Consider the following 15,556-nt stretch of genomic DNA (forward strand, 5'->3'; position numbering starts at 1 on the left):
TCTCCTCCTCCTCCTCTTTCTCCTTCTTGTTTTTCAAGACAGGGTTTCTTTCACAGCCCTGGCTGTCCTGAAACTTGCTTTGTACACCAGGCTGGTCTCAGACTCAGAGATCTGTCTGCCTCTGCTCCCCGAGTGCTGGGGTTAAAGGCGTGCGCCACCACCAAACAGTGGCTTCACATTCTTTCTACATTCATCAATCGATGCACCTAGCGCTGCTTGAGTTAAAGCCAAGCCTAGACTTACAGCCGCTCGAAGGGAAGAACCTTCCACTGCTGTGCTGGGTACAAAGACAACAGTGCACTTGCCAGACAGATAATTCAGCCATGCGCTCACCTGGTCACCAGTTCCATCCCAGGCACCGGAAAAGAAAAGAGAAAAGAAAGAAAAATCATTTTTATGTATTTATTTCCTTGTTTGTTTTATAGAGAACACAGGCAAAACACAGTCCCAGACAAGGATGATCCTTTTCCAGGGAGTTAGGAACGAAAAGTTCACAGCAAAGATGTCTGCTTAGATTTACTGAACATAAAGTTTGCCATATCCTCAGAGGGAGGTAATGCTCCTCAACAAAAACACCCTGAGAAGTCAGCTGGAGCCTAACCTGAGGCTCCACACAGAAATCCCGCCAAACGAGGCAACTTCACATCAGAAAAACTGTACAACAGAGGACGCAAACTAAGAAAGCTACCCAACCTAAGAGCCCATCCCAGGGCTCAGATGGTGGACGGAGAGAACCGACTCCTGCTGGTCCTCCTCCACAGTGCGTGCCCGACCCTACACAAAATTTATTACATTTATTTAAATGTGATTTCAAAAAGAAGTAGAGGAATTGGTAATTTGAAAGTAGCCCGAGGGTGGAGAGAACAAGATGGACAAGACCCACAACCCTGGAAAAATCCAACCTGTTCCTTACTATCCCAAAATACATCTTAAAACTTCCAATCTCGAAATCCAGACCCTAGTGCCCTGTGTGACTGGGGAGGGGGAAGGGGGCAGCCAGGGCTTCTCAGCAATGAGCAGAGAGGAAATGGATCAAAGGTGCTGTCAGATCCGCCCAGCCTCCTTCCCGGCCTCCCCTCCTGCTACACAAATACGTGCTCATCCCCGGTCCTCCACCCCGGCTGCCTCTGCCTGCAGGGCCAGTCGCTGATGCAATCCGCAGCAGAGCGCGCCCAGCTCTCCATCTTCCGTGCTCCGCGACCCTGAGCGCCAGCCACGTGTCGCCGTGCCACAGCGGGAGGAGACGCAGACCTGCACCCAGGAGCTGGAGCCACGACACGGCCACGAGCAATGAAGGTAGGTGTCTGACGGAAGCGCCTGCTGGAATGCAGCCCGCCCACCCCCGGGACATCACGGACACTGAGAGGAGGATGGAAGGACAAGCTTGCTTTGTTCTCCATCCTCGGCCACCAGGCGTGGGGACCCGGCCTCGTTTCTGCCCGCAGATACTTCCTCTCCTGTTCGTGCCTGGGGTCTGTGGGTACGGTACTCAGGTTTAGAGGATGCCACAGCGCCTGTCCCACATGCTCCCAAGGCGGGAAGAAAGACGGGGCTTTCGCGTCTGAGCTGCCGCCCAGAGATGGGGTTTGGGGAGGATGCTCTGGGGTGCTCTCCTGGTGGGTGTAATGGAAGTGGGAGGAGTACCCGCTTAGCTTGAGGGTTCCAGATTCCACGTGGGAGTTACAGATCGCTAGAGCTTCGGGACAGCCTGAAGGACTGGGGCGTCCCGGCGTTGTATTCTAACGCTAATGGGAGGTAGCTATCTTAGTCACGAGCCAGAGGCGCTTTAGGCTGTTTTCCTGGGCTCTGACTCTAGGAAAAGCTGCGGGGTCCGAATGGTGCTCCTTTCTAAGGGAAATGATACTCAGTTGGTTGTGCTGTTTTCTAGCTTCCGGGAAGGAAGATTCCAGCTATATAATGTGGGCTTTTGGGAGCAGCGGAGCGCGGCCACGTTTCAATTTCTGAAACGTGGAGGAGGGAGTTAGAGACGCAGACTGCTCAAGCCTCACTGGGCGGCATCCTCGCTCCTCCATTCATACCGTGTCTTCCATTGCCTCTAGCCCTGACAGACACGGGTGATGGGTGGTTTGTTTTTTCTTCTTTGACATCTCTACTTTATTTCACTAAATCATATGCATTTACTATTTTTATAGACGTGCATTTAATGTCTCTCTTAGTCAGTAGCTCATTCTGTATATATCTACCGTAAAATATAAGTTCCCAAACTCCACAGGAGGGCAGTTTGTGTATAGAGAAGAGCTTACCCGCTGAAGGTCACAAGCCCACTCGTTCCCCAGCTGTGGCCCCTTTGGCGAGGCTCAGAGCTGTCTAACAAAGGGGGCCTAACCTAGGGTGGTACAGCCTTGTCAGGAAGTGGGGGAGGGGAAGAGGCATCTCAGCTTAATTTGCTTTATGAGCCATCGAGACAAGATGGAGAATTTAAAAAGTTGTCTCTCTGAACCAGGCTTGGAGATTGGAGAGAGAAGAATCCGGAATGCAAGGTCATCCGTGGTTATATAGCAGCAACCCTGGGCTACAGGAGATCAAGCCTGGGCTATAGGAGACCAACAAAAACGGGGCAGTGGGGGGGGGGAGTCTGTGTGTGAGAACTAGTCTTGGCTCATTGGATTCTGAAATTTACATAACTGGAATGGGTTGGAACCCTTTGGAAGGCCGCGAAAAACAGCCCTATGGTCCTAGCTGGTGTGGCTTCCTGGACTACCTGTGACTCATTGGTTGTTTTTCTAACCTTAGGTTTTATTGTTTCTCATGTGTGTCCATGAGGGAACTGCTTGGAAGCTGTTTCCAACTAGAGAAAGTTAGGACTATCCAGACCTCATTTCAGTGTAGATGAGGAAGCTGCCCGGGCGTTCAGGTTATGCCTTTTGGGGTTTCAGGATGCGTGCTCCACAGAGAGCCTTTATGGAGGTGTCAGTGGGAGGCCTGGCTAAAGAGTTTCCACTCTTTCTCCAGAGTCTGCTAACCATATTCTTTATTAATTTAAAAGATTTATTTTTATGTGTGTGGGTGTTTCGGCTTCATGGATATCTGCGCAGCACGTACATGCCAGAAGAGGGCATCAGATCCGTCTGGAACCCCCCAGTTCTGAATCACCATATAGATTCTGGGAATCGAACCCAGGTCTTCGGTGTTCTTCATCACGGAGGCATCTCTCCGGCCCTGAGAGGGCAGCATGCTCTCCGCCTGCTGTGGGGGTCACCAGGCCAGAACGGAAGAGATGGGGCTTGGTAGCGAGCGCCTTTGCTCATGGAGCTGGTTCACTGGCCCCACTGCCTTTTGTGTGTATGTGTATGATGTGCATTGGTGCCGGCGTGTTTATGTGTAAGTGCAGGCCTGCACATGCTACCATGCATGTATGGAGATCAGAGGGCAACCACTGGAGCTCCTTGCCCTTCCTTGTTTGAGACAGTCTTCGTTGTGAGCCATGTTGTGGCCTGTGAGCTCCGAGGAAGTGTACTTCCGCCTTGCTTGACATTGCTGGCCACTGGGGATTTGAACTCAGGTACTCACTGAGCACCCACCTCCCGCAATCCCTTTAAATATGTAACGACTCCGGGCATGCTAGGGGCATGCCTGTGGGACCTGTGTGTTAGATGTCATCGTCCCAGCTCCCCCTACGCTCTGTGGACACAACTTTCCCTGCAAGCATGGGCGAATCTAGCCGACCCACTCAGTTCTTAGCAGTACCTGTGGGAAGCCTTGGCTATGTCAGTTTATCTCTTGAACAGCTGCCCAGGGCTCAGTGTTTAATATGGCGAATAACAATCCTCCCTCCTGCTGGGCCTCTGCAGAGCAGCTGGTAAGAAAATGCTTATTCAGTCTAGCCCAAAGAAACCGGCATTGTTTAAATCAACAGAGACACACATGAGGACTGTGACCCAACGTGAAAAATCATTTCCGGGTTGGAGAGATGGCTGGGTGGTTAGGAGTGCTTGCCACTCTCACAGGGTCCTGAAATTTGACTCCCTCCTTTCCTGTTATGTAGCTCACAACCACCTGTACAACCCCCCCCCCCCCCCCCCCCCCAGTTCCAGGGAGTCTGATGCCCTCTGGCCTCCACGAGCTCAAGAGCTGAAGTCCACATTCAGATACACAGAAAATAAACCCAAAGTTAGGGTGTAGGGTGTACTGGTCCACAGGTGTGACTGTCTACATCTATAGGTGGTCGCATGCTAAGACCTCATCGAGGTCCCCGTTTCCTGTGAACGTGATATCAAGGCAGAGCTCTGGCTGCCAGTCAGGCACCGGCGTCCGTTCATCGCTGCCCTAAAGTCACTGAATTACATTACCTCTGGAATTGAATGTTTATGTTCTTAAAATAGCTTAGAAATTAGACCATCTCACCTGCAATAGCACGGTGTGTCTCACAGGCATTCTTCATCAGACAGGCCTCGACTTTTGGGTGGAAAATAGAACATTTGTCTAGTGTTCAGTGGTTAATGGGAAAGATAAATATTATATATGTGAGTGTGTGTGTGTATGTGTGTGTGTATACACACACTCACATATATTGTTTTATTGTTTTGTTTTTTGAGACAGGGTTTCTTACGAGCCAGGGCAATTTGCTGCACACCTGCCAAGACAGGTCCTATAGACCAACAGGAAGGTTAGGCCTGAGTCTCAGTTTACCCTAAGGCAATACCTGGTTCCAAGAAAGACCACAAACTGATAACACCCATGCTCTACCCAGGAACAGGCCATCCAAAGGAAATTTCTAATGTTTCAACTATTGTAAATAGGATCATTTGTGTCCAGCACGCGCCCAGCCCCTTTTGGCCAGGGCATACCTAGACAAATGACAACATATCAGGGATCCTGAACCTTAAAAATTCCTCTGCTATTATAAAAACCCCACCCTAACTGCTCAGGGCTCTTTGATTGTGCCAATATGTCGGGCACATGGAGAGTCCGACTTTGTGAACTTGTGTAAGAATAAAGACTCTTTGCTTTTACATACAGGACTCAGTCTTCTTGTTGATTTTTGGGGGACTCCACAAATCTGGATATATCAGTTTTCTCTGTAGTACTGGATGTCCTGGAACTCACTCTGTAGACCAGACTGCTCTCGAACTCACAGAGATCCTCCTGCCTCTGCCTCCCGAGTGCTGGGATTAAAGACATGAGCTACCACCCTGGGCTAATGTATTTTTTTAAGAAAAGACTTTAACTCTTACTTTTTAAAGATTTATTTTATTTTTTTAGTGTGTGTGTGTGTGTGTGTGTGTATGTGCATGCGTGCGCTATAAAAGGCCAGAAGAGGGCTTGGTACCCCTAGAATGGGAGTTACATATGGTTGTGAGCAGCCTGCTATGGGTGCTGGGACTGAACTCAGGTCTCCTGGAAGGGTAGGAAGAGCTTTGTCCCAGCTCTCCAGGCCCTATTTTTATAAGACAATTTTACCAGATAGTCCTGACTAATCCTGAACTTGAGATTCCATTACCACTGAGTGTGGAACTGTCACGTAGTGTGGGGTTCCCGTGTAGTGTAGCATTACCATGTAGTGTGGGATTACCACGTAGTGTGTTGCCATGTAGTGTGGGATTACCACGTAGTGTGGGGTTCCCATGTAGTGTAGCATTACCATGTAGTGTGGGATTACCACGTAGTGTGGGGTTACCACTGAGTGTGGGGTTACCACTGAATGTGGGGTTGCCACTGAGTGTGGGGTTACCACTGGATATGAGGTTACCATGCAGTGTGGGGTTACTACATAGTATGGGATTGCTGTGTAGTATGAAGTTACCACTGAGTGTGGGATTACTGGCATGAGCTGCCATACTCCAGGAAAGAGAAAACGTTAAATAATAAGGTTGAGACCTATTCTGGGAATATAGAAAAAGGATCAGGACAAATAGAAAGACAAGTAGAAGAAGAAAATAGCCAACCATAGTGGTACATGCCTGTCATTTCTGCACTCAGGAACCAAGGCAGGACTGCCAAAAATCTGATGTTAACCTGGGCTTCATATTGAGTACAAGACCAGTCGGGGCCATATAACAAGATCTTCTCTCTAATAAAAGCAAAAGAAAGAAAAGAGAAATGAAAGGAAACAGAGGAAATTGCAATAGTATCAAATTACACTAAAAACTGGGATTGAAAAACTATGAATTTGCTATACATTAAAAATAGCCTTAATTTAAAAAGCTAGCTCACTTATTCTTTATTTTCATGTATAAACTTGAATGTTTCATCAGTTGGCATTAACTGTCTCCTATGTAGTGTGTGTGTGTTTGTTATTTTGACCTTACCTGGATGTCTGCCTTTGGAAGCCTTGTTTGGTTTTGGTTCTTTGAGACAGTCTCGTGTAGGCTAGGTTAGGGTGTAACTCATCTTGGAGCTCTCTATGGGGGCTGGAGGCAGACATGGCAAGCCCCTGGCACAGCTGCCAGGCATTCTGATTCATTATAAGTATAAATAATGCCTGCTGGGGTGCCTGCCCAGAGACACCCTGGCTGTTAACAAAGAGACACAGCTGAGACACAGTTTGCACCCACCCTGCGTGAGGCCAGGATGGATTTGCACAGGGCAGTCATTGAGCAGTTGTTTGCCTTCCATCACCACACAGAAGGGGAGATTTCTGCCAAGTGTGCTCATGTCTGGTTAGCTGGTGGAGGTACCATTTCCTGTGATCTCGGTCCTGGATGCCAGTTCAGCAAACTGTGAAATAGTAATAAGCACTTCTTTGAACTCTGAAGATGAAAGATAAGAATTTCGGGAGCTGAGCACGGAGGAGGATGCCTGCCATCTAGGCACTGGCTCTGAGTTACCTGAGGACCCACACAGATGAGAGCCTGGTCCTCCCCTAGTGGAGCTCAGAGTCTGAGTTCATCTTTGCTCTTTCAAAGCTGTTGACAAGAAGTCCGGCCACCCGCCCTGACCTAGGGTGTGGTTACCTGGTGGTTTGGACATTAAGATGGCACATAGAGGTGGATCCGCTCCCCCTGACCAAAGGTCAGAGAATTCAAGCCTACTTCTGTTCCTTCTTCTAAAATAGGAGGTTTGATGTAGGGAGTGGCTGCCTACAGGATACTTGGTCTAGGGTGTGTTCGCTGCATATTCCTGCCCAAAACATCAAACAATATACTCGGGAAATAATGGCTTGATGTCTCAAGTATTGAAGAAAGGAACTGTTGTGGTTGTCCTTTGTGTCGTGTTAAAGCAGTCTTTTGCCTTCTCACCCCTTTGTATTGGGATATAAAAGTGTATGAGGAATAACCGTGGACAAATTCAGGATTCGGATTCACTGAGTGCCCCTCCCTTTGTTGTTCTGTATTTCTGTCTCTTGTTTCTCCTATATCTGTTTTTTTTTTTCTTGATAATTCTAATCCTCATGCCCCTATCCTGGAACATACAAGTTTTAGCTGCTCTCCGATAGGGAAGGGATAGAGATAGGATCATAAATTTAAGGTTACTCTCGTATGTAGAAAGTTTAAGGCCAGCCTGGGTTGTGCGATACTTGACTTTAAAGAATAAAGATAGCTAGAGCCATAAAGTACGTAGGGAGGCGTACTGCATTGCAGACTCCATGGGGTTGGTGGATGCTCGTGCACACGAGGGCCTTGCTGGTGAACCGAGAAGAAACAGCGGGCTTGGAAAAGGGGGTGATAGCTTCATTAAGAAAACGATGCTTGTGCGGGAGAGGGTCTGCGGCTGTCTTCCTACTCTGCAGCGGCTCAGCCTGGGGTTAGAGTACAGGAGTCACGTGTCCAGAGTGCTGCCATTCTTAGTTCTGGTCAACTTGCTTTCCCTTGTTGCAGACAATACTATTTTTAAGCGAGCTAATGAAAGCGTACCAGGGCAAAACCACTGACAGCGTTCATCAAACCCTCCGACTCTGAAAGAATAGGAGCTCTATTAGGCTGCTTCGTACTTTCCTTCTGCCAAAGAAGGGTTGTTCTTTCGGGTTTATTTTTCTAGCTTTTAGTTCTCTCCGTGGAGAGTAGGGCCGCTGCGTTTCCTGCTGACTTCTGCCACCTGCTGGGCCATCTCAAATTCCTATGTTTGTTTTCCCTTCACGTTTGCTCTGCACACCAACTGTTTATGCCTATTTTCCTGACTGGTTTACTAAGGGGTTTTATGCATATTTTTACTTATTTTTACATTTATTCGTTTAATTTTGTACACATCTGAATGTGTGTGTGGCCAAAGAAATACCACATAAAGTTTGAGATCAGCCTGGACAGTATGAACTCAAAAACAAATGAACGAACAAACAAGCAAAAACCAGCCTCCCCCCCTGAATAAAAGCAGCAAAGCGTGTGTAAGAGTGTCTTTAATGGGCTAGTTATACAGTGCAGTAACGGTCTACAGGCAGCAGCTGATTTAATTTTTATATAATTAAGCCTTGGCAGAGCTAGTTCTTTCTTATGCTACTAGATTGTATACCGTATAATTTAAGCATTACCTTCGTCTTTTTTTCATATTTATTTATTTTATTTTATGTGCACTGGTGTCTGATCGGTGACTGACTCTCTGCCTTTCCTAATCCCAGAATTCTCCTCTCTGGTTGCCCTGCCTATACTTCCTGCTTGGCTACTGGCCAATCAGCGTTTTTGTTTGCTTGTTTGTTTGTTTTTTGCAATATGAGTGACAAATCTTTACAGTGTACAAGAGCATTCTTCCACAGCAGTTTCAGGTGGTTGTGAGCAGTCTGATGTAGGTGCTAAAAACCAAACTTGGGTCGTCTGGAAGAGCAATAAGTACTCTTAGCTACTGAGCCATTGCTCCCTCCTCAAATTTTCAATTGACACAATATTCTGATATAAGAAATGGTGGTGATAATCATGCCTACCTCGTATGGAAGGTGTTAGGATTATACACAATCACATAGGCAAAGCATATTTAGAGTGCTGTTAACTACCATATGCTATGCATAAATATCAGCTAAATTATTACAAGGTACTCATATGATAAAGTGAACACAATTTTTCAAGCCATATATAGTGGCTCATGTAATCCTGGCACTGGAAACATGAACACTGGCACAGGAACAACTTGGGTTCGCGGCCAGACTGGTCTACAGAGTGAGACCTTGTCTCAAAATCTAAAGCAGGAGCTGGGGACGTCGCTCAATCATTTGAGGGCTCTCTCAGCAAGCATGAGGTTCCGAGTTCCATCCCTACACATGGCACTGGACGTAGCGGGGCACGCTTGTGATCTCAACACTCAGGAGGTAGAGGCGAGAGGATCAGAAGTTCATAGCCAGCCATGGCTACAGAACAAGTCTGAGGCCAGTCTGGGTTCCTCGAGACTCTGTCTTGAGAGCAAAAGAAATGTCAGTCAGTGATGCACTGGGAAGAAATGATTGAATTTCAGCTGCCCTGGGGAAGCAGTTTAATCTCCATGGGGCTCAGTCCTCCAGGTAAAATGGAGAAAGGGACCAGCTGTTAAAGAGCAAGGATTCCCCACCCCACCCCCTGCAGAGGACACAAGTTTGGTTCTCAGGACCACAATTGCCTGTAACTTCAGCTCCAGGAGAACTGTCCCCTTTAGCCTCTGATGCCTGCATACGTGTGCTCACATCCAACCCCCTCCACACAACTGAAAATCTTAAAAGTAAGTAAATACTCAAGGGAGTGGATTTGAGAAGTTGGCCTGCCTTGGACCTCTGCTCTTTCCTGGGCACTGACTTGAATCATAAATGCAATTCTTCCTCCAAGCACAGACCCCTGAAAACACTGTATCTATAGAAGACACTTTCTCACTATTAACTCTTTAACAGATGGCAATATTGGGGATGAGGAGAGGCAGAATGTGTAGCTGCCTCTGGCTCTTCCAAAATGATATGGGACTCTTCTTCAGTTTGGGAGACCTAGTGATTGATGTGGGAGTCCCTTCTGTGTGCTGTGGTTACCATTAATGAATAAAGAAACTGCTTTGAACCTATAGCAGAGCAGAACTTAGTTAGGCAGGGAAAGCTAAACTGAATGCTCGGAGAAAGAAGGGCGGAGTTAGAAGCCATGGAGCTACTGCCAGAATCAGATGTGCCAAAACTTTCCTGGTAGGACACGACCTCGTGGTGATATACAGATTAATGAAGTGGGTTAAATTAAAATGTAAGAGTTAGCCAATAAGAAGCTAGAGCCAAGCAGTGTTTTAATTAATACAGTTTCTGTGTGATTATTTCGTGTCTAAGTTAACCAGGTGGCCAGGAAGAACAAGCCGGCCTTCCATGCAACATAGTGATAGTTTGATCATTTTCTGACAATTCAGGAATTCCAGGCCATCTGCTATACATATTGTTCAAGACTAGTGTAGGTTCCATGAGACCCTGTCTCAAAAAAAAAAATATCAAATATTTAAAAAAATGCTATAACACTAAAAAGTATTAAAAAACACTGATTCACCTGCTTCCTAAACTGAGACTGTCATATATCAGGGTTACTCACAGAAGTAAAAATTTATGCCAAGTGATTGGCAATAAATAGCCCCCCACCCCAGGCACTTCAGAAATGTAGCAAGCGAGCTTTTCGTCAGCTGCCAGATCATAAATAGAGTTACATAGAAACTTATTATTAATTGTGAAATCTTGGCCTATAGCTTAGGCTTGTTCCTAACTAACTCTTAAAACTTAAACGAATCCATTTATATTAATCTACGTTCTATCACATGGTGTTACCTCTCTTCCATCTTGTGCCTCTTGCTTCCTCTCTGTGTCTCCTGGCTTCTCCTATGTGCCTAGATTCCTCCTCTTCTTCCTTTCTTTCTTTGAAAATCCCACCTATACCTCCTGCCTAGCTATTGGCTGTTCAGCATTTTATCACACCAGTCACAGCAAATAGATCTTCATATAGTATATGAATATTCTATAAGGTTCCTTTGCAACACTGAGGCATCCATCTTTGGCCTACTGACCAGAATAGCTAACAGATGTTTTTGTGAAGCAGGAGATTTTTTTGAAGGAATGTTCCACCTTGTCTTGGCAAAGTTCGGCTGTTACCTTCTTTTGTGTCCTGTTTATCCTATTTGGACAGCGTACTGTCAGCAGTCAAGGAAAGGGAAGATTCCTTGCCCAGTGCCTAGCTTTGCCACAATAAAAGCAGCTCCATATAGAGGTTTTTCAATGCCCATCACTTTTTTTTTTAAAGTAATTTGGTACTGCCAGGAGCAAACATGTCTCACTGTCACGAGAAATCTTATGCTATTAAAACATTTTAAATGCCATATTAGGTCTTTGAAGTGTTTGAAGACCATTTAGCTATTTAAAATATTTTTCTGTTTGACCTTTAAAACATACCTATTCAAAGTCCTGGCTGGAGTAGTCTGTGAGGCTGGACCATTGCAGTTAGCAGCTTTGAAATTGTGTTGGATGTAGATTTTTGAGGAAATTGCAACAGAGGCATTCTGAGAGGCTGGATCACCTGGGCTACTTTTTTTTTTATTGGTGTTTGGTCCTTTTGCTCTGGAAACACATAAACTTTTTAAGGAACATATATCACTGCATTAACCCAAATATAGAACGTGTGGTGCATACAAGCCAGATAAGGATGATTTCTTTTTGTTCTATATTTGAGCAGGTAAAAGACTGTCAACTTTATAAATCCATTTGGACTGTATAATCAAACTGTTATATAAATCTTTATCCATATAAAAGGGTGGCATGTAATAATAAGTCATGAGAACTCTGTAACCAACAAGATGTATCATGTCTCATCCAGTTTCAGAACTGTTGCCACATAGAGGGGTCAGTATATAAGTCACCTGTCCTGCAGTCTTTGAACTTTTTATGTTTGTAGCCAAGATATTCAGAAGACCTCCCCAAATCAAATCTGATCCTCATTCATTTTGAAGAGATCTATAGCTTTTTGTTTCCTGTGGAACAAAGGCACAACCTCTCTCCCAACACAACATATTTTCTGACTTCCATTTTGAAGTTAACACATTCTCAAAATATATAGATTGGCTTAATCTAGCAGTTCCCATAACCCAATGTCTCTCAGCAGTTATTGTTTTTTGTACACTAGCATTTAAAAAAATTCAAAGTCAACAAAGCACCATACAGGATCCAGACACCCTGTGTATTTCCCATCTTTACATGGCTTATTTTTATTTACTCACTCTTTGCTTTATTATTTTTCAATCTATTTATTTTTCTATGCTCATTTAAAAAAATTTCTTTAGCATCCAAACACATTTTTAAACACACTATATCCGCTTAGAAGATTTTTGGTCTGGGCCTGACTTTTTGCATGCTGTAACCTATTTTGACCGCATAAGCCAAACCTTAAACTGTTAAGTAGTGGCTCAGCTTAGCACAAGGCCTGGAAGCTGGCTCTTTCCCTTCAGTGTTGGTGAGAGCAGAGCCTCATACCCGTGAGCCCCAGCCTGGAGCAGGTCTATCTGCCCTGACCCTGGTAGGTGCTCTACCTGGCATCCCACCACTTAATAGTGAGCATACTGCCTGCTGCTCATAGACCCCATTCAAGTGCTTAACATATCCCCCAACACAGAGCACAGAAAGAAACCAACCAGACTAAAAAAGAGTTAACTCTTCAGAGGACTGAACTGCATTTGAACATTTAAGGAACCTTAGTGGGAAACTGACTTTTCTCTGTGTGGCTCCAATCATCCAGGAAAGGCTAACTAGCCAGTGTTCTCAGGAAATGGGAAATCCACGTGGCACAGTGAATTTGCCGAAAGCCTTTGTCAGGTCAAGTGCTAATTCTCAGTTCTACCAAGGCCTCTCATTAAGCCAGGCTCCAACTGTGCCCTGTGGAGCTCTGGTTCTATGGGTCTTTTCTGTTCCCTAAATTATATACAATAGGTTTCACAAACGACACCGATGTCAAAGGAGCTCTTGACTCAGGCTTGTGGTGGAGCACACTCACAGTACAACCACTTCTGAAGGACGAAGACTCACGATGGTCCAGGCCAGCCTGAGCTACACAGTGTTACAGGTAGCCTGAGCTACCTGAGAGTGTCTGAGAGAGAGAGAGAGAGAGAGAGAGAGAGACACACACACACAGAGAGAGAGAGAGAGAGAGAGAGAGAGAGAGAGAGAGAGAGAGAACTCAGGAGTTGAGCATGTACTTACTTACATGACTTCTGTGGCTTGTGTCTTAGAACCCTAATTAGCTGTTGCAAGGGAATGAGGTAAGGACAGGCCCATGTATGGGAATCAGGTGGGATTCTTCCATGGCTGCAGCCTGGAACCTCAGCATGTTTATAGGTACAGCTCCGGGAGAGCAGGGTCTTCACTAACACAGCTCCCCCACTGTTCCCCCAAAAAGCAAAAGTCCCAGTGGCATTTGATGGGGAAGTCTTGTTAACCAATTATCTTTAAGAGGTAGAACCAAGTTAGGGTGTGGCTTTCTGGGACCCAGGTGCCCTCCCTCTCTCTGTGGTTCACTCGCTGCACAGCTGAGCTTCGACTTTTTGCTTCAGTTTCATGAGTTTTCCCCTTATAATAAATAAAAATATAATTGTCTTTAAGCTACCCTGGTTATTTCTCAAATCAACTTCGCTTCTACAGACATTTAATTATGTGTCCCACATAATTATGTCTATGGAAGTTGGGCAAGGCAACTTGGAATTATGTCTATGGAAGTCTATGGAAGTTGGGCAAGGCAAAATATCATGGAAAGAGGAGGAGACAGGAAACAGTTTAGTAAACTAGCTAATTTAAAGTTCCTACCTTTACAGCCACATTTAAGACCTACTTTTGTTTTACTTGGTTTTTTGAGACAGTGTCTCACTAGATAGCCCTGGCTGGTTTGGAACTATGTAGACAAGGTGGCCTAATTAAGGTCTTGAACTCACAGAGATCCCCCTGCCCCTGTCTCCTGAGTGCTGGGATTAAAGGTGTGCGCCAGCACGCTTAGTTCCAGCTTTAAACAAAAGCATGGTAGGTTTGAATAACTTATCAAATTTCATTATTTGTCAAACAACGTCACAGACACTAAACATTTAAAAGAGAATGAAGTCACTGCCCTGGACTAGAAATGAAAACTGAACTCATTTCTTCAACCTAGAACTTTCCAAAGAAGATCATCACCACACAGAAGGACTCTGGAGCCCCTTCATTTCTCAGTCTTAGCCTTTTAGGTAAAATCAGCAGAAGTGACTGCTTTGAACTTAGCATTTGTACTGATCAGGCTAAAAACCAAAATGGAGTCAGTCATGCCTAAGTTCCACGTCACCCACTATCCTAGTTTCAAAAGACAGAAAACATTTCCTCTGTCCAAGCCCGTATCAGATGTTCCCTGGTGTTAACCGATCGGCCGGTCCATCTGATAAGTGTTCTAGCTTGTGGAACGATGTGTTTTCCCATTCTGAAATAGAAAACAATGTCAACCAAGCCAGGGGTGGTGGAGCATGACTGTCACGCAGTATGAAGGCAGAGGTAGACAGATTACCTCTAGTTTGAAGTTGATATGGTCTGCTTTGAGTTCCAGACCAGTCAGTGCTGCATAGTGAGACCTTGTCTTAAAGCAAAATGAATGAAGAAAGATCTTTAAATTAAATTAAAAAGACTCTTTAAAGGTCTTGAAAATGTGATTTTTTTTAAGAAAGAACATTGTGTGTGTGTGTGCGCGCGCGTGTGTGCATGCATGTGTGCGTGCATGTGCGTGTGCGTGACACATGTAGTCTGACTTGTGGGAAGTGAGTTCCCTCCTAAGGCATGTGGGTTTGGGGCTCAAACTCACACTGTCAGGCTTGGTGGGAAATGCCGGTGCCCACTGAGTCATCTCTTCAGCCCCTGGGTTTGTCCTTGGTAACCCTTTCTTTAAATCTTTCCCAAGGTTTGCCTGGCAGGAAACTTCTGATGGAGGGAGCGTCTTGGCAAGCATGGGTCCCACCTCTCCTTTCACACATGCTTTTCACCCTCTTTAATAAAAAATAAAGCTTTTCTTTCATTCTCTCCCAGTGGTAAGCCACAAAAGTTGCTAGGGCAGAAAGAAATGAATGACTTTGGTTATTGAGTCTCAAACCTTCTTTTAATCACACCACCATAAATCCCTGTCTGTCCTCCCGACTTTGTCTCTCTGAAACTTCACTCCCAGTCAGGGAGGAACGGATCCCAACAGTTGCAGCGACCATACCCCTCCACTTAGCCAAAAAGAAGAAAAGGTCTCAGTGCGTAAACCACGTACTGCTCCAACAGAAGACCTGGGGTTCATGTCCCAGAACCCCTGGGTGGCTCACAACAGCCTGTAACTCCAGAGGGATTGGCACATACACACAGACACATACCTATACACACAATTAAAAATGAAAAGAAATCATTTGCCTGGGAATGGTAGTGTGTACCTTTAAAGATGAGGTCTCAGAAGCCAGAGATAGGTGTATTTGGAGCTAGCCTGGTTTAAGGCAGTGAGTTCCAGACCAGCCAAGGCTACATAATGATGCCTTGTCTAGAAGTAAATTTAAAAAAAAAAAAAAAGTACACTTTTAAAAATGGCATATTTAGAGAAAAAGAAAAGAAAGGAAAAAACAGTTTCTTAGCAAGCCTTGGAGATGTAACTTGAGAGCCATCAAAATGATAATTTGTCTACTGTTGAGACCCTGACCTGTGATTCTGGGAAGCCCACACCGA

General features: G+C 45.4%; 1 protein-coding gene across 1 annotated transcript in view; it reads left to right on the forward strand.

Annotated features, from left to right (window-relative positions):
- The first annotated feature begins 1,151 nt into the window (after positions 1-1,151).
- The window catches only part of Bcat1 (branched chain amino acid transaminase 1), a 77,476-nt gene continuing 63,071 nt past the window's right edge, over positions 1,152-15,556 (forward strand). Inside the window, exon 1 of the mRNA XM_048432638.3 lies at positions 1,152-1,296. Within this exon, the coding sequence (XP_048288595.2) occupies positions 1,291-1,296 (6 nt within the window). The 5' untranslated portion in view covers positions 1,152-1,290. The remainder of the gene's footprint in view (positions 1,297-15,556) is intronic.

This window comes from Myodes glareolus, chromosome 3, assembly GCF_982192425.1.
Source record: "Myodes glareolus chromosome 3, mMyoGla1.1, whole genome shotgun sequence".
In the NCBI taxonomy this organism is placed as follows: domain Eukaryota; kingdom Metazoa; phylum Chordata; class Mammalia; order Rodentia; family Cricetidae; genus Myodes; species Myodes glareolus.